This window comes from Myripristis murdjan, chromosome 21, assembly GCF_902150065.1.
Source record: "Myripristis murdjan chromosome 21, fMyrMur1.1, whole genome shotgun sequence".
Classification (NCBI taxonomy): domain Eukaryota; kingdom Metazoa; phylum Chordata; class Actinopteri; order Holocentriformes; family Holocentridae; genus Myripristis; species Myripristis murdjan.
Genome location: NC_044000.1, coordinates 30,173,234 through 30,198,698, shown reverse-complemented (window position 1 = coordinate 30,198,698; position 25,465 = coordinate 30,173,234). Strand labels below are relative to the sequence as shown.

The window sequence follows — 25,465 nt, the reverse complement described above, 5'->3', positions numbered from 1 at the left end:
AAACGCCTGGGGTCTGCACCCATTTTGCGTATTAAACGCCCACCCGAATAACCGCCAGGGCGATTATTTGCATTATATTGAGGTAAACCCAAAATAAGGCGATTCACCTTATTTTTGCAGACGTAAACAGTTAGCCGCACAATAACTGCACGGCACCTCCGTTTTCTGTCAAAATAAGAGCTAGCTAACGTTAGAAAAAGGGTCTACCGTAATGTTAAATCGACCGATTAACTCTTATTTTGACAGAAAACGGAAGTGTCGGAGGGAACGACTCGCAGCGCTAGCGGTTTGCACTGTTTGTATGTACAGATATGTTTACCTTATGCCTTACAGTACTTTCTGCCTATGTTGCCGCCCATGTTACTACTCCAACCCCCCCGCCCCCGCGGCACCAGTCGGCCACGGCACCAGGGCACCATCAGTCGGCATCAGGCAAAGCGGCCGCTCAACTGTCAGATCCGGCAGACCAGACCGGGTGGGTGTGGTCTGATGCCGACTGATGGTGCCCCGATGCCGCGGCATGTGCGGGTCAATACAGTAGTCTAGAAAACTGGCAATTTTTGCGGTTGCCCACACTGCCCATAGCAAAAAACGTCCCTGACGTTAGGCATATCAGACGGCGTTGTTGTTGAGTCTCCATCGTTCACGTGTGTTTTGTTTACATCTTGAGGCTTCATTTCAACCTTCTTTTCAGGGTGGGATGGTGCTACACAAGTCATTTTTGTCTGGTTGCCATGGATACATGACGCTCCATGCTGTAGAGCGGTGGACTTGGTACGGCGATAAAAAGCATATGTGAAACCGAGCCGCTCCAGTTGAAAATTGATACATTGTATATTGGGTCAAACCAAATATGTCACTGGGTCAACCCAAATATGTGTGAAAACACCCTTAATTACATAAGCACTCAATCTAATTCCATTTATCCATCTATTTCTTTTTGTCAAAATCAGTCTCCTGCATTCAGAGTCCCTATTTCTGATGTTATATATCTGATGTTCTTGCTGACCCTAATTCTGCCTTTCTACTGACCTGCTACACGTTCCTGCTGGGAAGCTGCCTATTGTAGAATAACCCAACTCATTTTGTCCTTACCTGAAGAGTGGAGAAACCTCACATTCTCTGTTTTGTCTCAATTATATGACTTTTGAGTTAACCCTCTCAAATCCAAATTTTAAAGCGGCTGATTTTCACAGCAGCCATTTTGACAGGAATAGCAGGATAAATAAAGGTGTTATTAATGATGTTAAAGTTCCCCTCCAGTCATTTATGAAGCCACTAAGAAATAATCTCTGTTCATCAATATTACATATTTAGAGTTTTTTTTTTCCCCTAGTGCCTTAAAATGGCTTAAATGTAACTCTAAATCTTGCCCTCATTAAAAATGCACAAAGCTATGAATATGCAAATAGTCCTCACACACTCCCCCGCCTGCTGCTGGCACACCGGCTTCTAACCTGTTCACAGAACCAGGAAGTCCTGCCCAGCAACAATTTAACAAGTGAACCTTGTGCCGTATTTGATCTAACCATGAAAAAAAAAAAAAAAAAAAAAAAAATTCAGTGACTTAGTTGCACTAATACTGTTCATGTGAAGCAGCCGCTTGGAGTTGGTCCTGTTGATCTTGTTTGACCAGCAGCATTAGTAACAACCTGCGTTTGCACTGCTGTTTCATGTTAAAACGGCTGCTGTGAGAAAGGCCCATTGCACACACACTCCCCTTGTCTCTGCCCACAGCGGAAAGCACTTGTTCCCCGGAGCAGTTCCAGTGCAAGGCCTCCATGCACTGCATCTCCAAACTCTGGGTTTGTGATGAGGACCCGGACTGTGCAGACGGGTCGGACGAGGCTAATTGCGGTGAGTTGCGGAAACCCACTTAATCATAAATCACACCACTCCACTTGTTTTTCAGTTTCATGGGCCTGGGCGGAGAATCTGATTAGGAAATGAATTAATTTTACACTTGGGTTCACTCTGGTATGACTCGCTTTCTCTCTCCACTCATTTTCACTCCTTCTGTGATTGTGCTGAGGAGGCCGCCATGAAGGACAGCTATCCATACCCAGTAAGACTGAAGGCATATGACCTTTTAGTTGTGTCATACCAATAGCATCAGGCGTTTACTTTTAGCAGCATTTCATTCAGGCTGGTCTTTAATCAGAACCTCTCTCTCACACACACACACACACAAAGTTGAATTTCTTTTCAGTATCACAAGTTTTAGGTCAAAGCCATTTTTATGAAAGCAAGTAAACAACCTTGAGTACTCAAAGAAAAATCAAAGCTCTGCACCACAATATTATATTTGCTTGTCTCGCCTCTGAAGTCAGCCAGCATGTTTTAGTGAGGTGTACCTCACTGTAAATGCAGAGCTCAGTATTTCAGCAAATAAAAAAATAAAAAAGCAGGTGAACTGATTTCACTCTCCTGTTGTGCAATAATGAATTGGACAAGAAGCAGATAAATCGGAGGCACTGATCTTTTTTAGTAAGATATTGTTTATTTCCTCCCCGTTTCATCCCAGTGGCAATTATCTTGGCTCGATGAAGCCGCTACTCTCTTTTGAGGTTATCAATCAGAGATCAAATATGGCTTCACTTAAGGAAATGGCTGCAAGCTGCCAGCTATTTTGGCCATATTGTGTATTCTGTAGTTTTTGAAACTTTTTATCTGTAGATCTGTGGCTCAGATGGACTTGATAAAAAATGGGCATCATCAAGTACCTGAGAAGCAAAGCACCAGTTCAACACTTATGTTGCGGAGTATTGATGATATTAGTCACACTATCCTTTTTTGCTTGTTTCTACTGGGACAGTGCACACACGTTTTCATCAAGCTTTTCATTTATGAGAGTTGGAACAAGCCTTTTTTTTTTTTTTTTGTACTATACTTTGAACACGAAGAGATGAATCGTTGTGCAGCTACAACATGCAGCCGAAGTGTACAGTCAGTCTCTGCCTCCTCCCTCTCAGCTGGTCAAGATCTTGCCCCAGCACATGTCAGTCACCTTGATGAGCTGCCATCTAGCCTGAGGCTGAGGAAAAGGGCATCGCTAAAGCCGTTGCTTCTTCTGTGTGGAAGAAACAGAAGACAAATGCAGTTAAGCTGTAGGGGAAAAAAAAACAACGTTGATATTTTACAGATTTCCTGCACTGGTATTGTTTCTGCTACCCCGTTCCCCAGCTTCCTCCTCTGTGCACACTGAAAAGCCTGGAAGTAAATCTCCAATTACTGTGGGAAAAGGCAGTCAGCTAATAAGTCCCACCCACTGTCCTCTCATCGGTCGATAGAGTTGTTCATCCAAATTTGGCCTGGAGAGCGCAGCTTGTGAATGGTCCCAGTGATTTTCTCTTCAATGGCACAATTGGACGTTTTTTCAGAGAGCTCCATATTGTGGGCTGACCATGCCTCCTTCTTTTTTTTTTTTTTTTTTTTTTTTTTTTGGTCTAGGCTTGTCTCAATAGACACAATCACCTCTGCCACAGGCTCCGCCCACAGCAAATGGGTATTGCAACCCAGAATCCCCTAAAAGCTGTTTTCAGTTATTTCGACATTAAGTTTTTCTTTGTTGTTGTTTATTTTTCTTTCTTTTTAATGTGAAAAAAGGTGCAATTGCAGCTTTAACATGTATATGTGCTATTTGTGTATTGTGTGTGTGTGCATGTGCGTGTGTCTGTATAGGGTCCTTTATGGTGCAAAGGTAAGATGTTAAATTGGGTGTTATCGACATATTTACCTTCATGGCAGCAGGTATTATCTGAATCTGAATTATCTAACATGAAAAGAGCTCTTCTGCTGTGATGTTACCTGCCTTTTACCTCCTCTCAAATAAATTTCTCCATCATTATAAGTCAGTTTTTGCTTCATTACATGTTATTTTTTTTTATGTCTGTGTCTCTGTGTAGCTTAATATCAACTGACTCACAAAGACCCCCGATGTCAAATTGGCACATTTTATCCCAGTTACACTGCATGTAGCTTATTGATGTTTGATTTTAGCACTTCAAACAGCATTATCAGCAGTGCCTGTCAGTGTCTATACATCTCAGAAACCATCACCCAAAAAGTTGTCAGAGCTTAAAGGGTGCTAAAAAAAAAAAAAAAAAAAAAAAAAAAGATAATGCTAATTTTATGTCGGCTTATTTTTCACTTTCAATTACCACAGCCTTTCAAGGAGAGTTTTGCTTGTTAACTTGGCAATGTAATGAGCTCAGACTTAGCAAGGAAATATTGCCTTTGCTCTGTCACATCTTTTATACCTGGCCGTAAGTGACTGAGCAGCTTCCTAATGAATTGCTGCCTTTGTTCCTCTGCTCCCGTGCTCAGCCATCCTCCTGATTCTCTCCTTCCTGCTGGTCATGTTGGAAAAGAGATCCAGCCAGAACCTGCCACCTTCCTCTTTTGATGCATCTCTTCCCTAACTGATAACAGCATTACCTTGGCCATTATCCCCGACAACGTCTGCACTGAAACTGCGCTGACTTTTTAAAACGAAGATCTTAGCGTGACTTTGAAAAGCCATTCAGAGGAATTTGGATAGAAGTATCGCTGGAGCAAATATCAAAGCTTTGGTTCTTTTTCAAGAAATGCAGGGATTTTGAATAATTCTCGCTCTAATGACCATCAATATTTAACACTAGAAAGCCCGAGCTATCACTTGACAGCTGTTTTTAATTTCAGAATTGAAAACATCTCAGCTTTCAAAAATGCATATCTCAGCCCTCCATGACTTTCCATACATCATCTTTATAAACCGGTGTCGTTAGATTTGCAAAATCATATAACATTATGATATTTATGATTATATTCATCACCTTGTAAGAACAGTTGTGAATGGCTGTCAGCTGTTGCAGCTTGGTCACATGAAACTGGACTCAGAAACACCCGACATCTGGCTCATTCTTTGTTGTGAGAAACAAACTGTTTGTGCTAATGTGAACGAGGTGGCAGCAAACAAGAAGAAAATAGGCAGAAAATGTGTTTGAGCCATTTTGTCCTTCACCAAAGACTGAAAAGCAGAGAGCACTACAGTTGTGTCTTATGTTGCAGACAGCTAACTTGGAATATATGATATGCAATATTAATAATTTAAAGAGACATTTTCAGTTCCAACTCTGACTGTGCTGAACTGTCCTAACAGTCTGTAGAAGATACAGGCATTACCTTACAAAGTCGAAATCTTACTGTTGAGCATTTGTTCTGTCGTCAAATTCTGTTGGATGTTTAAAAAAAAAAAAGTTACATTTTGCCAACTTCGTGTCGCATATTCTGTTGAGGATCATTGGTAGCGCAGTCAGGTATTTCATCTTACGGTGTGTTAGCCTCTGGAGTGCATACTGTGTTTTGAACTCAGTGTCAGACTTGCTCAGGGAAACCCTGAGGAAATGATGATTACACGTAGAAAATATGATAGCTAGCACACTATTAATATTCATGCTCTTTGAAGCCATTTTCATCTGCGTGTTTGTTTGCTCCTGATGAAAAAGATGAAAAGACCTGCGGACCTCATGAATTCCGCTGCGAGAATAACAACTGCATCCCCGACCACTGGAGGTGTGACAGCCAGAACGACTGTGGAGACAACTCAGACGAGCAGAACTGCAGTGAGTACCTGACTCCTTCACTCTCTATCAGCTCACTCGCTTCGCTTATAGACACACTTGACATTCTACATGCACTTAGGCAGTGAGCAATTGGACCTCTTTGAAGATACCTGACTTCCTACCCTCCCCCACCCACCCACCCACCCACACACACACACACACACACACACACACACACCACACACACACACACACACACACACACACACACATACACTTGGGTCTGTATACAGTGGCTATCGCCATCAAAGTAAGCCAAGCTCACTTCTCTCTTTCACAGTATATTATCTGTTGTGTTTATCTGTTTCTTTGACAAAACACAGGCTCCCGACTTTCTGATATCATCTTCTTTCTGTAATATCCCTCCCCCTACCTCTTTCCCCCTTTTTTACATATTCATCATCACTTTAGAGCAGAACTTTTATTTACTCATCAAATGGCAGTGTTAGCCCTGCAAGTTCATCTTTCATACATTTTCTGTCTGTGTTTATCACTTGTGTGTTTGTATGCTTGTACATGCATATGTGCATGCATACTGCGATTTTGCTGAGTGTGCATCATTTGTGTGATTTATTGGGTACTTATTCCCCATACCTATTAATGTCACTTAAAATGCAAATAAAGGCCAGTCAAGTGTTGGATGGTGGAGAATTAAGCAGGTGGGCCAGCAGACAGTGGAGAGGCTGCAAATCAGATTGTGCTGCAATGCCTGCTGGGAGTCTCCGTCGCAGCACAGCTCATAACACACACCCTGAGTTAGCTAACAGTCCATGATAACAAGAGGAGGGCCCAGGCAATGGATCTGATGCAGCTGTTTAAATACGTCCTAATATTGTCCTCGGGGATGCAGACTTGCTCTAAATGGGTGCAATGGTGGTTGCCAGTTTTTTGGCTTTAGGGAGAACGCTGTCCCCTCCGTTGTGAGAGCGCCTATGAATGTATTTACATCCTGAGCAGCCTTGCCAGTTACTCCTCTTCTAATACAAAATGGCTCTAATTAGCTAACAAATTGTTATTGCCAAGGCATTAGCATTTGATTCTAAACACAGAGCTTCTGGCTAATAAAAGCATCTAGGGCTTTGTGTTTGTTGTGTATTATGCTGGAAACAGAATCAGGTTGGCATGAATTTGTATCTTTTGTGGTTTTCCCGGCTCAGAACCAGTCACCTGTAACCACAAGGACTTTGCCTGCGCTAATGGAGACTGCATCTCGTCCCGCTTCCGCTGTGACGGCGACTATGACTGCTTGGATAATTCAGATGAGGTCAGTGCTTTAGCAGTGTTTACAGTACTCTTGAATCAGGTTTTCCTTCTAAATGTTCTGTGATAATATTCTGCTATATCAGTAAAGCTGTTGTTTTATTTGGTTTTGTTTCTTTCTTTTAGCTGCGTTGCCAGTATGTGCTCTTTGGAAGCCTCCTTTTCACAGCTCAGTAACTTTATCTACACTGTGAGCAGTCAACAGAGAAATGAGAAGAGATGATAACTCTAGCTACAGAAATAACTGTACCATAACTGAACTGTAACTAAATCACTGATCAAATGTTATATGTAACTGAGACGTAGCCAAATACCATAACACCATATTCGGCAAAGCATGCATAATGTGTTTTGTACAAGCGTTTGTTACGCCTGAATATTGCCAATATCATTTGTTTTTGGAAAAGTAAATCAGAGTTCCTTATGACTGTGGGAAAATAGAGCACTGCTCAAAGCTAAATTTGCAATGTTGCCTTGTTGTTGACTGCTTTGTCACTGGTTTATTTATTTATTTATCTCTTTATCATCATGAGTGTGGGCATTTTAATTTTTTGCTTTTGACATTTATTTCACTAGATCTAGTTCAGCCTTGCTCAGTTATCACTGGACGGTGACAGGATTCATAAACTTCATTTAAGCACATATTAGAGTATGGATTAGGAACTTAATAGCGTATGTCAGTCCTAAAATTATTGTCCTTGTAAGTGTACTGAATTACTAGAATAGCTGACTGAAGAACAATTACTTTAAAACTTTAATATCCTTAATATATCTTCTTATTATAGATAGATAGATACTTTATTAGTCCCAGAGGAAATTTTGGAAACCTTATGACCAGTTCACGCCATTTTTTTTTTTTTTTTTTATCCGATTACAAATACAGCTAATTTGCTGTCTCCACAAATACAGATGAAAATACAAACTGAGGCCTCTCTGCACACTCCTAATCTGTAATCTGGGGGTCAGTGCCACAAGAACTTACAATGCTGTGTAGTGCATGACACTGAGCTGCTCCCATGTCTTCTTACTTGTAGCTTGCCAGTTGCTGATAACATTTCAGAAACCTTTCTTAGACGCTCTGAAGGACAAGAAACAAGAAAAAAACTTCACGACTGACGCACTTCCTCAAGTGTCAGTCCACTACGCTGTACCTGTCTCCATATAAACATCCAGCTTGTTTTTCTGTTCCGTTTTTGTTTCTGCTTCTTAAAAACAGAGACACTTTAAGTTTAATCAAAGCCTTTTTTGTACACACTTCACTCCAACCTACACCATCTTTTTAACCGTTCATTTCCTTTTTTTCCAACCTACGCACGTAAACATCATTTAATACCCATTGCATAGGCTTTTAAACCATTTGATGTACTTTCAGACAATAGCTGAGAATAATCCTGTCTTTGCACAATTATCTTTTGAAAAATGGTTTCCATTGCTTTCAATTGTACATATTAATCACGGACTGATGAGAGAACATTCCAATTTATATTTTAATATCTGCTTTAACATTTAATTTTTGTACATGCTGCTGGCATGCTACCGTGAAGACTATGGGTCAGCTCGTTACAGAGCTTCAATTACTAACATGTTTGAGCTTGCAGCCCAAGCACAGATTAAGTTAATCCAACTGGAACTACAACTGGAATTGACTGATTGTTTTACTACTTGGATAGTGATAAAAAAATCATTCTAAACTAGGCATCACTGTTGGTGTTTGTCTTCCTCTTGTGTTTGTCTTCTTTTGTGCCTTCAAGTACATTAGGATATGAACTGACCCATATTTTACTCTTGGAAATACAAATCGTATATCCCTGCCAGCAATACAAAGTGCATGCATGAATATGCCTGAAAATTTTTAATCTGAAAAATTGGCATAATATTTTTGAAACTGTAAATACCCAAGTGAACCAGTGATGTGGAAAAGAACAGCACTTTTTTTTCTCTCCTCAAATTTGGATGGAAATTAAATGTGCCTTTATCTACTGTAGCATTGCATGGGGTAAAGACATTTTTGCAGGGTTGAACAATTCATGAGGGGAAAAAAAAGAAAGAGAACGCCCAAGCAGTAGAAATGATTCACTGTACAATGCATAATTCAAGGACAAAGACTTGTTATTACGATTCATTATTCTGGCTAATTTATTGCTCTGTTAAACATTTGCACACCGATTTTATATGTAATCCCTCTCCATGCGTAACAATGCAACCCTAATTAACCCTTTATTATGTCTCTCCCCTGTGCCAGCTTTCTGGGTCAGTGCAGTCAAATAGTTTCAGGAAAGGAAGTTGCCATTCAATAACCATTAAAACTCACAATGGTTATTCACTATGGCTATCCACAATGGCCACATGGACAGTCTACCCAATTATTCTGTTTGGAAACGCCATCAGTTTTTCCCAGTCCAACGGTGGATAGTATCTGAGTATTTTTATTCAAGTCCTGTGCTTAATATTAGAAATTGCTTCAATAATTTCTTGTAAGACTAAATTTGAATAGTACTCCAGGGGGCTATTCTATAAAGGGTATTTCAAACGCACAAGAAAAGGCTTCTTCCTTCACAGATCCTGCTCTGAAAAATAGAGTGTAATTCTGGTTTAGATCTGCCATTCAGATTTACTTTGTGCTCTTACATGTTTACAGAAGGACTGCGAGGCACGCTGCGCAGATGACCAGTTTCGCTGTCACAACAACCTCTGCATTTCCCTGAAGTGGCTTTGTGATGGCCAAGAAGACTGTAAGACGGGGGAAGATGAGAAAAACTGCCAAGGAACAGGTGCAGATCCAAGGCCTTCAAGTCTCTGAAAGAAGGAAATAAATTTCCGAGCACTGTAGCCCAGTATTGCGTACTTGAGATTTTTTTTTTTCCAGTGCTCAGCAGTGATGTTCATGGTCAACAAGGATTTTTTTTATTCATTTGTTTTTGTTCCGTTGTTTTGCAGTTTATTAAATAGTGTAGCTTTTGTAAATCTGAGCAACAACAAACACAGCAAGTGAGGGCTAACAAAAAAATGAAAACCAAAAAAAAAAAAAAAAAGAAAAGACTGCTCTCATTATAATCAATGAGGTTTTCTCTGTACTTTATGTTGCAAGCATGACTTCTTCTTTCCCCAAGGCGTCAACAGATGCCACATCTCTATTTTTGATGCACCATGTCAACTCTATTCTACTCACCCATTTTGCCTTTGCCAAAGTCAATGGCAAAATGGGTGAGTTATGACGTGCGACACACTGCTCCGATGCACAGATTCAGTCGGGACAAGGTGTATGAAGCAAAAACGCCCCTGCTCCTGTTCACAGTCAAGTGTTTACTTCACTCAAAAAAATGCATTTATTGGCAACAACATTATGATTGGAGGACCTTCTTCGGGTTATATTAAAGTAGAAAGGAGAGTCATCCTCTTATACAGATTGGTCCACCCACATGAACCAATCAGATCAAACTTTGAGTTGTCTTATTGGGTATTATATGACATGCAGGACTGGACAGATAGTAAATCAAGTAGGCTATCAAATGCACATTAGTATGCTATGCAATACCGTATACCTGATGTAAATAAGTGGGTTTACAGTATGTGGGTCAACCAACGTATGTAACAGGGTCACCCTCCCCCTGCCAAAACAGTTAATAAATAGATTTTTGTTGCAAGTGTGCAGGTGTTTCTTTGATTTCTGCTATTTAAAAGGAATGCTCCATTTCTTCTTAAATGATAAAAAAAATTATGTCTATGACTGGGAGAGGCACCGCATGGCTCTCAGTGTAAGATGCTATTTTGTTAGTTTTTCCAGACAGGCACAGTAAATGGTTGAAAACCCCGTTCATGGTAAATATTAAAATTAACCAACTGACCCATCATCATCAAGGCTGTGATTTCGACTCACAAGAAAGTAGATGTAATTTATATTTTCAGTTTGCCCTAAATCCATTACCTTTGTGGTATTTTCCAAGACATTATTGAAGAAATTCTCCATGTATTTGAAGCAGGACAAAATATGTATAAGGTAATTTTCAAGAAATTTTGCATACAATGGGAAGAAATTACCATCTACTTGAATGGAAAGTGCAGGCCTGGAAGTAGTGTGTTAAGTAAGTGTTACATGGAGGATTGTAAAACAGACATTGGCTGGTGCAGAGATAATTCTGTGGAGGTGGTGAGCTGGCCAGCTGCTGGTCTGATCTGCTCCGTTGAGTTTCAGTGGTGCTGACTGGATCACTGCAGCACTTTGTTCAGCAGTAGGTAGGCCTGCGGGAATACATCATACTTAGTGACAAGTTCTGTCCAGGCGCCACATTTTCAGCTCACAATACCTCGATTTCCCGCTCATTCACGGAGCTGAAAACTGAAAACGGAAAAAGGTCACGTCTGTGTGACGGATAGGCAAGAAGAGACAGGGTTACCTAATACTGACTGTAAGTTGTGCTTGTGCGTTTTGTCTCTGCGAAGCTGATTTGCTGTGTTCTTCCTCAGTGGTCCCTTCGTGTTCACTGAACGAGTATGTCTGTGCCAGCGGAGGGTGTGTTTCTGCCAGCCTGCGGTGTGACGGACATGACAACTGTCTGGACGGCTCAGATGAGGTCAGTAAGGGGCTGCAGGACTCCCTGTTCTGCATTTCCACCAATCTTGTTTTTCTGTGTTTCCAAATGTAGACAGAACAGGCTATTTCTTTTAAGAAGTGAAGCTTCTCACCACATGTCAGTGGTGGGTGAGCAGCTACTTGTTTAGTTGGGGTTATTTCATGAATCATTCAACATTTTGGTTTCCTCTGAATGTGTCTGACATCTTCCTCAAAAGAGTGTTTTTGCTGATTGACTGCTCCTCTATGCTGATAGATTGGTTGTGTGAAGGAGTGCAGAGAAGATGAGTTTCTGTGCCTGAATCGTGCCCACTGTATCCCGCGGCGCTGGCGCTGCGATGATGTGTTCGACTGCGTGGACCACAGTGACGAGGAAAACTGCAGTCAGGGTAGGAGTGGGTCTGACCCAGTTATATTACGCATGTGGGTTAATGTGTTGTGGGATGCAAATTATGATTGTTGCATGGAATATGTTATCCTCAGTGTGTGAGAGTAAACAGTATCCTCAAGTGGTATCTCAAAACCTAGCAGTCCAATTGTTTTTATTTGTAAACTGATGTCATGTAGAGCATTTTGAAAGCATTTAATGAGAAGAAATGGAGACAATTTATATGACAGGGAACGATGAAGCTGGGATCCGTTCGGGTGGAGGTGGGGATTACAAATGCTGTGAAGTTTGAGATGAGACTGGAGGGCGATAATGGACTCAGGCTGTGTTTTTACAAGGCATAATGATCCAGAAATGTCTGAATCATCCTGTAAAATTTCCCGTCATCACAGTCTTACTTGCCTCTTGTGAACGATATCTTTTGCAACCTTGAATGCAATACTCTCCCAAAGTTAATGGCCTTCCAATTTTAGAAGAAAGACTCTGAAGGAAAGTACCAATCATTTGTGTAATTGCAGGAGCTTTCTTCTGCCGGGCAGATGAATTCATTTGCAACAACACCTTATGTAAACTCCACACATGGGTGTGTGATGGCAAGGACGATTGTGGAGATAACTCTGATGAAGACACGGACATGTGCGGTGGGTCACAACTGTCACTCTCTCTCTCTTTTTTCTGCCTGTTTTTCAAAGAGTGTTCCAGAGATAGCATTCTTGAAATTTAAAAAAAAGAAAAAAAATGTTTTCATCTCCAGTTAAGCTTCCCTGCCCACCTACAAGGCCATTCCGCTGCAGAAACGATCGTGTGTGTCTGCGCACAGACCAAGTGTGCAACAAAGTGGACGACTGTGGCGACAACTCAGATGAGGAGGAATGTGGTGAGCACACAATACACCACTCTGTTTAAGTTGCTCTTGGCAAATTTTTATGTAAAAACTAGAGCTGTGATTATTTTTTTTAATCGTGTTAATCACAAGGTAATCATGGATTAATCATGATTAATCACATATTTATATTAAATTACTTGCTTGCTTTCCCTTTCACCGCTGTGCAGTGCATTTTGGTAACAATCGCTGGTCTTCAGGTTGGTTTATATGATGGATTCCTGGTGTAATCTGTATGATGTGTTTCGGCCCGTTGTCTTCAGCAGCGCTGATGGGCCGACAGTCCATGGAAATCTATTTAGCAGCTGCACTGCTTGGTTTTGCTGTGTTGACAGATTTGGCCATAAGTGTGCAAACAAGCACCTCTGTTGGACACACTGCTATCTGCACTGGAAGCAGTAGCAAAGCAGTGTTTAGATGGTATTTTAAACTCGTGCTCTGATACAGCGGTGTAGTGTAGCGTCCGAGCGTAATGGGGTTGCTATCTGTATATCTCTGTATCTTTTCTCTGCTATAAGGACAAACACTCCAGGACAGGCGCGTACTGGTCTGGCCTGCTCAACATAGTCCCGATTATTCATAGAGTAAGACAAATCCAGACAGGTAGAAAAATGTGGCTGCCATCTGTCCCCCAGATTAGGTCCTCCAGAAACGCTGACTAAGCCTTTTCCAGCTGCTACACCAGCATCATGCGCTGCGTCAGGGGTGACGTCGCGTGGGGTTAAGGATCAAATGTTGTTAAAAGTCAAACGTTTTTAATATCGCTTTAAGTTCCTCGAGTTGATAACATGCATTAACACATTAACTTTGACAGCCGTAGTAAAATCACAGTGATGTTATCAGCCTACACAACAAACCAGAACTCCAGAGGAGAAGAGCATCCCATCATTGCTAATTAAAATATTGTAGACTCATTCATCCATTTGATCACCCAAATTGAATTTACGTGTTCCAAGTGCAGCTTTATACATAACAATACAGCTAAAACAGTAATATTAATAACGATATATGAAATAATCCTGAACCACTTTGCTTAGGCCTGTGGCAGTTTCTTCTCATAGTGCATCACCTTTTGAACCCAAAAGCAGCGTATCTGTTTCTGCGTGCACGCGTAGCTCTTCTCTTCTTGACTTTGGTTTAAAAAGGTTACACATCACTGCCGGCTCCTTCGCTCTCTCGCTGTCCTTTGAACTGATGCTGTGTGTGCACTGCAGCAGAGGTGGTGGCCAGCAGACCACGGCCTTGTGGGAAGACCGAGTTCACCTGCAGTAATCAGCGATGTATACCCACCCAGCTGCAGTGTGACCTCTTCAATGACTGTGGGGATGGCGGCTCGGACGAGCACGACTGCAAGGCCTGTACGTACCGCCGGCGCCCAGCGGCACAAGCACACAGATCAAAGTTGCATTCGGAAGAGATGAAAAGTACTGAATGTCACCGTGCTATCAGGAAGCTCAGCAATCTCCACATTTTATATGTGATGTTTGGTTATTTATGATAATATATGTATGCCCATGTTTGAGATGCGTTGTGTACTATATGAAAGAAGATGATGCCCTCTTGGCTTTTCATACATCAAAAGGAAGGCACAGCAGGCATCTACGATACAGAGGAACACTGGTGTATAATCAAAGTCCTGTCTTTTAATTCCAGTTTCCAACGGAGATGTATGTGGAAAGAAAACAAATCCATGTGGAGAGGAAGCAGTTTGCAATCAAACAAATGCTAATGCTATATGCCAGTGCAAACCTGGCTTCAAGAGGAACCAAAAGACAGGCCAGTGTGAAGGTAGTGTATGATCAACTTTTCTTTTGCTCATCCTAATAATACTTACAGTAAATATTATTGGTAAAATGTATGTATGTGTTAAGATGTACTGTTGTATTTCCCCCGCTGGATCTGAAAATTTATTTTCCCTTGACTGAGGACATATTTGTTGGTTATAGTTTTGCAGAGAGTGATTTGTTTTTAAGAAAAGATAGATGCAATTATTTAATCAAGCGCTCCGACCTGGCTCTTGTTTCCCTGTTAATGACTGCAGGGTAGTTACTGCCTCTGTGCAAAGAGAAAGTTTCTCCTGCTGAGTGGATATAATTTCCTCTTTAGTAATGGCAAAGGCCACTACTTATCAATGGGGAAATTGAAATAAAGAGTCTTTCTCAGACTCAGCCATGCGTGTCATGTTGTGACCACTGCTAACTTTTGAACTCTGTTTGACTCTGTTTTGTGCTGGAGTGTATTTGTTTCTCATTACCACTTGGATGTGTGTGTGAACTCAAGTGTTTTCGCCAAAGGTGGCTACAAATGAACCCCGACTTTACAGCCACAGTAACTTCTCCAAAGCAGTTTGTTCTGAAGTAAACTGATTTCTGCTTTGTTTCCAGAAATAAATGAATGCCTGCAGTTTGACACATGCCCTCACTATTGCACAAACACTAAAGGATCTTTTAAGTGCACATGTGATCGGAATTATAAAGAGATCAATGGAAACTGTGTAGCAAAAGGTACGGTCCCAACGTTTTTTTTTTCAATATCTTCTGCATTAATTGTTCTTTCTTAAAGTTTGACATTACTGAATATTTTTACAGTGTGAATTGGTGTTATGCTCTCTTTGTTAGTGTGTAATGTTAACATTTGCTTGTTTGCACTGTGCTAAAAACTGTTGTCTAATACCCCTAATGGAATTTAGCCAATTTTCTTTTTTTGTTGTTTTTGTTTTTCTTTTTTTGTGTTTGCATATTAATAACTCATCGGGCAGGACCAGAAGATCGAGTGCTCTACATAGCTAATGACACTGAAATCCGAAGTTTTGTGTATCCGTTTAACCAGAGCCATGGACACAAACTACTCACTCGCATCGAGGACAATGCCCGCATTATTGGGATGGATGCTCTGTATCACCACCAAAAGTTTATCTGGGCTACCCAGTTTAACCCTGGTGGACTTTTTTACAAAGAAACCCTAGACAGAAGTCAAACTAAATCAAATGTCAGAAACATTGTAAGTATATCCAAGGTGTGGGTGTGCAATTTGCTTTATTCCTTGACAAAGACTCAATGGAAATAGGATATTTTTTCAACTTTACACTGATTAGTGCTTTTCTAAAGAGCACATGGATCTGAGTGTATTCTAAATCCATTGAAGCTGTGTCTTTGCTACTTCCTCTGACCAGACTGATCTGAACGTAATTACTGCATCAAACGCTTATGCTATTGTGTATGCAACTTACTCTGCTTGATTGGTGCATGGTTTAAATTGATATTTTTCTTTTAACCGTGTCTCAGATAATTCAATTTGTTTCATTTTACTATATGAGAAGGTCAGTAAAACAACCCATTATAATGTGCACACGTTTGTCATAAATACCACTGGAGACTGTGCTCATGTTGTTCATCAGTTCAGGATAATGCAAACAAAAACCACTAACCTGTAGACAAACACTACTAATACAGTAGACTGCATTGTACTAAATCGCAAATTGCTATTTGATTCAAGATATACATAGAAGTAAATTCTTGTTCAAAAGCTTAATAGAGCTCCTGCCGTTGTCGGTTCCAGTGTTCAGACTTCCGTCGACCCAGGGATGTGTCCGCTGACTGGATCACTGGCAATATCTACTGGACAGATCACTCTCGGATGCATTGGTTCAGCTATTACACAGCCCACTGGACTAAATTAAGGTACTCTATAAATGTGGGCCAGCTCAAAGGACCTAACTGCACCCGCTTGATTACTGACATAGCGGGAGAGCCCTATGCCATCGCTGTCAACCCAGCCCGAGGGTAAGTTTGTCCTTTTGCACATCGCTGCTCTTATCATTTATTGACGTCCTCTGTTGTTTCCAAGTTATTTCAAAGACTCGCATCCCACAGTCAGCGCTGCAACTGTAAGGAAAACATTAGGCGAATACCAGATCCAAGAGACACAAATTCCACACTTCCCGTGGAGAAATTCTTCCAGCGCGGCATCCTGACAGTTTGAGATGGTCTGGGTGCCTCAGTTTGCACAGTCAATTAAGGCACACAGCTGTTCATCTGACCAGCTGTTTCAGCCGGCCGTACGCTGGAAAACAGTGGTTCTCAGCCTTTTTGGCTTTCAACCCCTACCAACAAAGCAGCGTGTAGTTATGACAACCGGTCGCGGTGAACTTTAGCAAAAGATTGACCCTCTCTCTTGATTGATAATCAAAGGAGATCTAAAGGCTTTTAGTCATACTGATTCAAAAGAAAACAGACTTGATATTCAATATCTCTAGCAGAATAATGTTTTCTCCAATCCCATAAATCCTCTTGTGCAGTTGAGGAGGCATTTCTCTTTGTCTTTTACAGGATGATGTACTGGAGCGTAATAGGCGACCACTCCCACATAGAGGAATCAGCCATGGATGGCTCCTTACGCAGAGTGCTCTTGGAGAAAAATCTCAGGAGACCTACTGGTAGCTATTTCAGTTAATGCCTACAAATTGCATAGATTTCTGTTATCTTATATTAACAAATATAATCCTATTATTTTTTCCTGCTGTGTGGAAAAACAATAAGTATTCTTCTATACGTGGCTCAACAGACTGTTGAGATTGGAGCAGCTCTCAGCTGCCACAAATAATGGCAAAAACAACACTTTGAGAGAGAAAAAAATAATGTAACAGAACTGCTTTGAAAAGAATAATAATCATAATAATAATAATTAGCTCCAGATTTGCAGGTATTCAATAACCTTTCAACAATTCCTCCAGTCCATACAACGACAGAGGTCATTTGTTCCAACCCTCTGATACGACCCACAGGAACGTTTCCTGAGTGAACTTTATTAATTAATTAATTTATTTATTTATTTATTTATTTATTAATTTATTTTTTTGACACTGGAGGAGAAGCCACCTTACATGAAAATATTAAAAAGCTGTTGTTTGTGATAAAGAACCTTCCATTCAAAGATGAGAAGCTCTATTTTTTTTGCCTATTTTATGTAGCCCATTTTTAATGTTATTATCATAATTATTCCACATTGTTACTCTCATTTATATTGAAGATTATTACATATTGGCCAGTGCATGATTTTATGATATTATTAAATACATGCAGTAGATGCAGCAGATGTGTTTTGAATAATTGTAAATTGGATTGTACGTAGATCAGCATTCATTAGCTAGTTTACTTTTAAAAACTGGCACCTGTGCCTCTCTAAATTCTTCATGATTGCAATTATATATTAAAATTTAATTTGCACATCCATTCATAGAGACTGTTTACAACTTCATACATAGATGTTTGTAAAACAGACTGTACCTTTGTATATAGTTGCATTTAATAGAGAGACACATACTGTACAAAATACTTTGATGAATGTATACGGAGGACCCTATAGGCAGTTCAGCATAGGACTGGATATACGGTATGTAGTCCTTTTTGATGGTAGCTAAGATACAAGAAAACAAGGCCAAGAGATGAAGAAATATTTTAGAGCCACTTGAAATCTGTTGGTGTGTCTTTAGGGAGACACTTAGTGCTGATCTAGTTCTGAAGAGCTGCTTTGGCCTCCTTTAATTCAAGGAACCCATGCTCTGTCTTGGTCACAGAAGGAGGAATTCATCATCTGTGGAAAAACGCAAACCTATTTAATCGGCCCGGCCAGGTGCTCAATTATCCAGTCAGACTTGTATGAGAAAGTAAAAGCGAGTCTCTGGTTTGAAATGGTAATGCGGGCACACCTAAAATCTGCCATCAAAATTGCAGTACACAACAAAATGGTGGAGTTATGTTGATTGGACACAAGGAAGTTTTACAACTAAATTGCTGCATTCAGTTAAAAGTGAACAGCCACGCTGAGATAGTTTAAAAATAAATAACTTAAATAAATAAAAAGACTGTCTCCACATGCTCTGTGTATGATAACCGCGTTACCTTAATGGTGGAATCATTTGAATATTTCAAGAAAGCTTGAGAGAACTGAACATCTCCTGCACTGAAGCAATCCCTATTGATCTCTGTACAATTCATAAGGCAAATCCATCTCTTCCCTTCACCCTCCCCTCCAGGCTTGGCCATTGATTATTTCAACCAGCGTTTGTACTGGGCTGATCCTGAGCTCTCCGAGATAGGCAGCATGAGATTGGATGGCTCGGACCCTCTGGTGACAATCAGCAACAGACACGGTAATGCCGAAGTGGGGAACAAAGCGCAGCCGCTCTCTCTCTAAGCACATACTATTGATGTTGCCCTTTCATTTCCTCAACTTTTTATCAAAAGATTGAAACAATAACACTGTTGGTGTAGCTCCAGAGCAGTAAGCTTCTAAACAATGTGTGCTGAGATCTGTCTGCCCACATAGCACGTACTTGCTCCTTCTTGGCGCCTCAGGACACGAACCTTCATTAAACCAAAGCTGCTGGTACGTGAACACGGTCACTTGTTGATGTTATCTACTTGCTTTTTTCTCTCTCTCTCTGCTGGATTTACAGGAATCTCCCAGCCATATAGAATTGATATATTTGAAGACTACATTTATGGAACAGGGCTAAAACATGAGGTGTTCAAGATCCACAAGTATACCAAGCAGGCTGTGGAGTTTCTCCAGTTGGGTGTGGAGAAGCCCACTAATGTTTTGATCTCCCACCGCTACAAACAACAAGATGGTAACGTTTCTACACAATGAATTCATCTCTTTAATTGCTTAATGTGAAATAAGAAGTATTATTGGATATGCATAGAACTGTTCTGTCAAGATATCAGAGTAGATAGTTAAAATCAGGGAATCTGTGGATGCATCCTTTACAAAATGAAAATGTTTGAAGTCACAAGGAAATTGTATTTTAATCATGTCTTGCTTATATAATTCAACCTATTTTCAGGTTCCAGTGAGTGAAAGAAACAGGAATATGATATATAAAGACATTATATGTGTGTGTTGATGTGATTATGGCAGATTCACCTACAAGGTGAAAAAGTCAGTTTACATTTCACTCTCAGGCCTTCCAAATCATTAAAATGATGAATGATTTCACCAGGTAATGATGCACTGCATGTTCACTTTCAGAGTAATAGAGAACAGGGTAAAAGCTGCATTCCTACTGCTTTACTAAGTACAGCTGGACCTCAAGTCCCTTAACAATTAATTTCATAGTGTCCTCTTCCGTATTTTGGCCATATATAGTTTCATAATCTTCATTAGTTACACTCAGCTACAAACAGGCTGGTTTGGTCAAATCTGTGTCTTTGCTTTGTTTTTAGATAGCTCTCCAGTTCAGTTCCAGCTACCATTAAAAACATCCTAAAATGCTGTAAAATTGTCTTTCTTGCAGATAACCAGACATAATATTTTTATTACTATTGTTTTTTTTATACATCCCACTACAAATAGCTGAGTTGTTCCAGCTCAAGGTTGAAACAGGTCTTCTCTGAGAGTGGTATGTTATTTTTTTCAGGTGTGTGACATAAGAGAGTCATCAATTCTCTGAGATATGGCCAATCAATACAGCCTTGTCCTTCCTCCCACTGTTCTCATGTGGTAGACCTACTCCTGTTATTTGTTACATCTGTGGTGTTAATGGTTGTGGAGCATCAGACAGATCAGTCTTGGTCAGAGTTTTTCACTTAAAGGGCAGCTGTTCCATTCCCCAGTGACTCATTAGGCTGGCCGTGTAGTGTGTAGTCCGTGGGCAGAAGTTGTGCACAGCTAGCAAAAAGCTATGACATGAGGGTTTGATGTCTTCAGCAAAACCCGAACAACTGTTTTCATTTCTTCTTTTTTTCCCTGGGCTTTGATCCTCATGATTTCTGCAAGAAATCTTAATGCTGAAAGGTATATTACATTGCATAATCTAACTGGAAACACAAAAACACAGAGACTTACTCAGAGCCATAGCCGGCAATAGCCTTGGTAATAATAGCTTATTCTAAGAATTGTTCATCAACCGGACAAATAATTGCTAACCATGTGCATGTTTTTTACTCAGTCTGGCATTGAGGCCTGTGTACAGTTAACGATTTGCTTTAGACTTGTGCCTCTGTTTCTTTATTGTTTAGATAACGATATCTGTTGAGATGAAATGAATAGCTTTACTCTGAGAAAGAACAAACACACTTTTCACAAAGTGTCCCTACCCTCTGCAGCCCAGACCAGAATCATAGATGTATATATAAGATGTATATATATTTTTATTCATAATTTTATTTTTTTATCTTTCTCCACAGCGGCCAATCCATGCTTGAGAATGACTTGTGATTTCATGTGCCTGCTCAACCCGACGGGTGCCAGATGTACCTGTCCAGAGGGGAAGGTACTGGTCAATGGCACCTGTAGTGACGTCAACATCTCAGGTAGGCCTGCTCCTGCTCTTCTCCTGCCATACTGTTGCCAGATATCCAACAATTAACATGTTTGTAGACAAAGTGCTTCAAGATGCTCCCAGGTGCTTGCAGTGGGTGACGTACAGGACCGACCACAGAAAGGCACAGAAAGTAGAAACTGTGCTGTTTGGGGCTATAGTGCCTGCAATTAGAGACTTCCTGCTTAAGAATGAAAAGACATCTCAACATCCTGGTTTACTAAACTCACCTCTCTCACTCCAGCTTCCTGTTGCTCGCATATACAATACATAACATCATAAATAATGTTCCGCTAATTCATTACCAGTCATCCTCCCAGAAGGTTAAACAAGCTGTTACACTGATTTTTGTCTACAAAAACAGCAGATATGATATTGTAGGAGCTCTTTCTAGTGCTGCGTTCCTGGGAAGATTTTGACGCTGAAACCTTTAGTCACTGAGATCTCTTTTTCAAGACAGACCTGAGAACAGCACCAAAGCATGTGCAATATGGAACATCAAATCAAGAACATTAGAAACAAAACAAACACAAGCATTTGTGCAGACTGGGGCTGAAACAGTCTTGGAGTTGCATTAATTGAGTTTGACTGGAGAGCTGAGACTCCAGTGGATTCAGTGAGCCCAATATTATTCATGTGTAATGATGTTAGCCCCCATAGGAGCCATTTCATTGTACTCATCACTGTGTAAAATGACCTATAGTGACCTCTAGGATAATCACAGCCTCATAAAACTTAAAATCCACAAACTAGAGACCAAGGCCATTCAGAGGATGTCTGGTTTTCTGAGTTTCTGAGAAATTTCCCAATAGAAGTGCTCACCATGGAATTGCCAAAAAATGCATTCCTTACAGAAATCAAATCAAAATCAAAGCATCAAATTTTTCTGTGGTGTTACTCAATGTCTTGGTGTCGTAATTGGTATAACCCCCCAACCCCCAATTTACCCCATTTTTTGGGGGGTAAAAATAAATAAATAAATAATGGGGGTTAAGTGAAAGATCATTGAAAAGGTTATTTAAAGGTTCAGCATCATGTGGGATGTGTTAGCCCATCTTGACGTTTGGTGCAGTGAATAGAGATTTTCAGATTGAGGAGAGATGCACAGCACTGAATTGAGGAGGTTTTCAAAGAAGAGTCTTGTAAACAAAAAGAATAGTATTCTCATTAGTGAGATCCAAGAAACTTTCTCCAACAACTTATAGTAATGAAATTTATTTCCTGTCATAAAAGGCAGGGTATAATAATACACTGATTACACCAGTGCTGATCCCCTGTGAAATAAAGTTACAAATTTACCTCTATTACTACACAGCATTGTTTTATGAAATTGGGATCTACATGTATACCATCATGAAATCAGTTAAAAAAAAAACATTATTTACCATGCCATATCATGTTGTATAAATACTGTGCTCTTGTGGGTTGCACTAAACTGAGGTTACGATTGGGAAAGTGTGCTTGCCGAGTCTGAAGAGGCTATGCTTCCTTTTTGTGAAATAATTCAGGCTTACAGCTCAAAGGTTGCTGCTGTTTGACATTTGTATTTGATGTGTTCCACTGCTGCACAGCGCTGCACAGTAAGTGATGTGGGCTTGGCTGTTTTGAAGGTGAGCTGTGCCGTCCCCCCTGTGAGAATGGAGGGCGCTGCCTGGCCAATGAGAAGGGAGACTGGAGGTGCTACTGCTGGCCTGACTTTTCAGGGGAGCGCTGCGAGGTCAACCACTGCACAGACTACTGCCTGAACGGGGGAACCTGCATGGGCTCACCTCTGGGTGAGTCCAAACTTCAAGTATTTTCTGTCCAACACCACGTGCAGTACACACACGGTATCCAGTGAATCCCTGTGGGTGTAGATAGTGAGGGTTCTACTGGGAGTTTTAACTCACTTCCCTCAAATCAGACAACTCAGCAGACTACAAAAGGCCAAAAGAAGGATCCACCCTCAGATCCTCTTCCAGTGTCTGTGATGTTTAATGCATTCCTGGATTTTTTTGTGATGAAGTGTTGCTTTATATTTTTTGGGACCCACTTTCCCTCAGCCTGCCTTGCATACTTCTATTTCAGATTTCAGTTTGTGATTTCCCGGAATACCTTTCAGCAACCCAACGAAGGGGTATGAACTTTCTGCTTTCAATCAAAAGTGGGCATATGGCCACATAAATAAAGCAAGTTAGAGAGCTAGTTTGTGAACATTGGGGTGTGTGAATGATTGCAGCTGTGCTCCTTGCTCAAAATGCAACATGTCATCTGGCTGCAGTGCATTCTGGTGAACTGAGGGTACTGCTGGTAAAGACTGCCTCTTCTACAGTGGATTTCCAAAAATATGATGTTTGTCATTGATGTTTCATCCAGCTGAGAATTTTTCCACCACTGAATTCCTTTTTAGTGCTCAGTGTGACATGATGTTGTCTATATCTGACCTGGTATCTGCAATAATAAGAAAAATACACCACCAAAGAACAAAGTGGGTCCAAAAATACACACTAAATCACCAATGGCTATTTTTGCTTAAGAGTGGATTTGTCCCAAGGTGCTTAGTCATCGAACCTACTAGTACTATCTGACACAGGCTCCGCCCTCTCCTGGACGTCTTGGGTAAGGCTCTCCTCTAATCACACACAAGGACGAGCTCGCTGAAATTTGTAGAAATGCGGTCGGCTAATCAGGATGCCCCGCCTGATGCGTGCTTGGTCTACACAGTATACACATGCCTCTCAGGGAGGGGGGCATATCTCTGTATCATCCCCCTCACTCTATCCCACAGGGAAGATGAAGAGAAGCCACAGTGATACGGTGCCAGCCACTGTGACGTTCATGTAGCTGATGGAAGGGATGCATTCATGGACCCAGTCACTGGCTCGGCCCTTTCCATACCAGCCCCCCTTGCACCAAACTCCTGTTTATGGCGAATTTGATGGCAGAGAGGGGCTGAAGAGGGTTACCGCAGTTTTCTGGCTACAGTTCCCCAGCTGGTCGCCCACGCACTAACTCGATGCAGTTGTGTCATGACAGAATGGATCAACAGGACACTGAAACTGGGTAATTTACTCCAGTTTTTGCGTGTCCCTCCTCCATTCAGTTTTGTCAAGGAGGCAAATCTATCCTTCCAGAAGGAGATAGACTTTCTTTCCCAAGAGATCCAGGACCTTATTTGCACAGATTCATTGTCACGGCAGCTCAAAGCAGTGGGCCATGTTCCACACAGCCCAGTTGATTCTACACATAATATAATAAAGGTTAACCCCTTAACCCCTAACCAAGTTAGGATTTATAGTGAACTGGAAGAGGAGCACTCCTCACAGGGGGACTGTGCTGAATTCTGCCAAGCTAAGAGCTTTCTGCCGGAGCCCAGACACACTGCCCTGTTGTAGGCAGTATGCCATTTGCGACGGGAGTCAGTTGCGACAGCACTGACTGTCATGCAGGTGTTGGCTCATGGCAGCAGCCCACCCAGTGGTTCCACTGGGGCTGCTGCACATGCGACGCCTGCAAAGATGGTTTGCCAGTCTACGACTGGATGCCAAGAGTCACTAACGTCATCTGGTGACCATTCCACCATCAGTGCAGAACAGCATGCAGCACTGGGGGAACCCACAGCATCTGTCAGTGGGAAGCCTGCTGGGTCAGGTGACCTCTTACACGTCAGTGTTCACAGAAGTTTACATGCCAACAGTGCTCCTGGTCCTCCAACATGTCAAACCTCTTATACAGGGGAGACAGGTTTTGGTGAAGACTGACAACCATACCACAGCTACTTACATTTTTTCCTACTGAAGCGTGTGTGTCTGACTTGACACACACACTTGATTAGAGGACAGTTTTGTCCACAGAGTCCAGTAGAGGCTTCCACAGCTGCTTGTGGAGCTAGGGTTACATTATCATTACCTTTGTTTCTGATAATCAGCAGCAGGGATCAGCAATGTTATTTGATTCAGTACTTAAGTGTTTGTTTATTTATTTGTTTATTTATGATTATTTATTGTAGATGTAATTGTGGGGAGCCCTGTCTAAGATAATAATCCCTAATTTCACAAAAAAAATTCTGGGTTAAAATTTAGTGATTAGATTTCTACAACATACAATTCACACCTTATTCATGGCCATGAAATCACCCAGAGTCAGCTGCTGACGTTCTGTTCTATTAAGGAAAGATATGAAAATGCACTATACTACACATTTCCAGAGAGATGCTGGCCAATAGACTTATTTTACTTATTTTGCCATATCCCACATTCTGTACGTTCATCTTTTTGTCAAGTGTATGAGGAACAATAATTCAGACCATGCATCATTTCTCCAGCGCTCAGTAGCCAATTATTCGAGAATGATATTAACATCACAGAACTCATAAACATTCATGGTGCAGCGTAATGAATGGCCTCTGTGCTGTAATCCTCCTCCAGAATCACTTTCTGTTGAGCTCAGGACAGATTAA

General features: G+C 41.0%; 1 protein-coding gene across 1 annotated transcript in view; it reads left to right on the top strand.

Annotated features, from left to right (window-relative positions):
* Positions 1-25,465, top strand: part of lrp1bb (low density lipoprotein receptor-related protein 1Bb) — a 278,342-nt gene that overhangs the window by 235,335 nt on the left and 17,542 nt on the right. The window contains exons 51-68 of the mRNA XM_030080256.1: positions 1,738-1,857; positions 5,487-5,603; positions 6,761-6,867; positions 9,502-9,634; positions 11,328-11,434; positions 11,690-11,822; positions 12,340-12,462; positions 12,576-12,698; positions 13,919-14,062; positions 14,358-14,492; positions 15,089-15,208; positions 15,463-15,704; positions 16,263-16,486; positions 17,033-17,139; positions 18,739-18,855; positions 19,162-19,335; positions 20,894-21,019; positions 22,638-22,802. Of these exons, the coding sequence (XP_029936116.1) occupies positions 1,738-1,857; positions 5,487-5,603; positions 6,761-6,867; positions 9,502-9,634; positions 11,328-11,434; positions 11,690-11,822; positions 12,340-12,462; positions 12,576-12,698; positions 13,919-14,062; positions 14,358-14,492; positions 15,089-15,208; positions 15,463-15,704; positions 16,263-16,486; positions 17,033-17,139; positions 18,739-18,855; positions 19,162-19,335; positions 20,894-21,019; positions 22,638-22,802 (2,517 nt within the window). The remainder of the gene's footprint in view (positions 1-1,737; positions 1,858-5,486; positions 5,604-6,760; positions 6,868-9,501; positions 9,635-11,327; positions 11,435-11,689; positions 11,823-12,339; positions 12,463-12,575; positions 12,699-13,918; positions 14,063-14,357; positions 14,493-15,088; positions 15,209-15,462; positions 15,705-16,262; positions 16,487-17,032; positions 17,140-18,738; positions 18,856-19,161; positions 19,336-20,893; positions 21,020-22,637; positions 22,803-25,465) is intronic.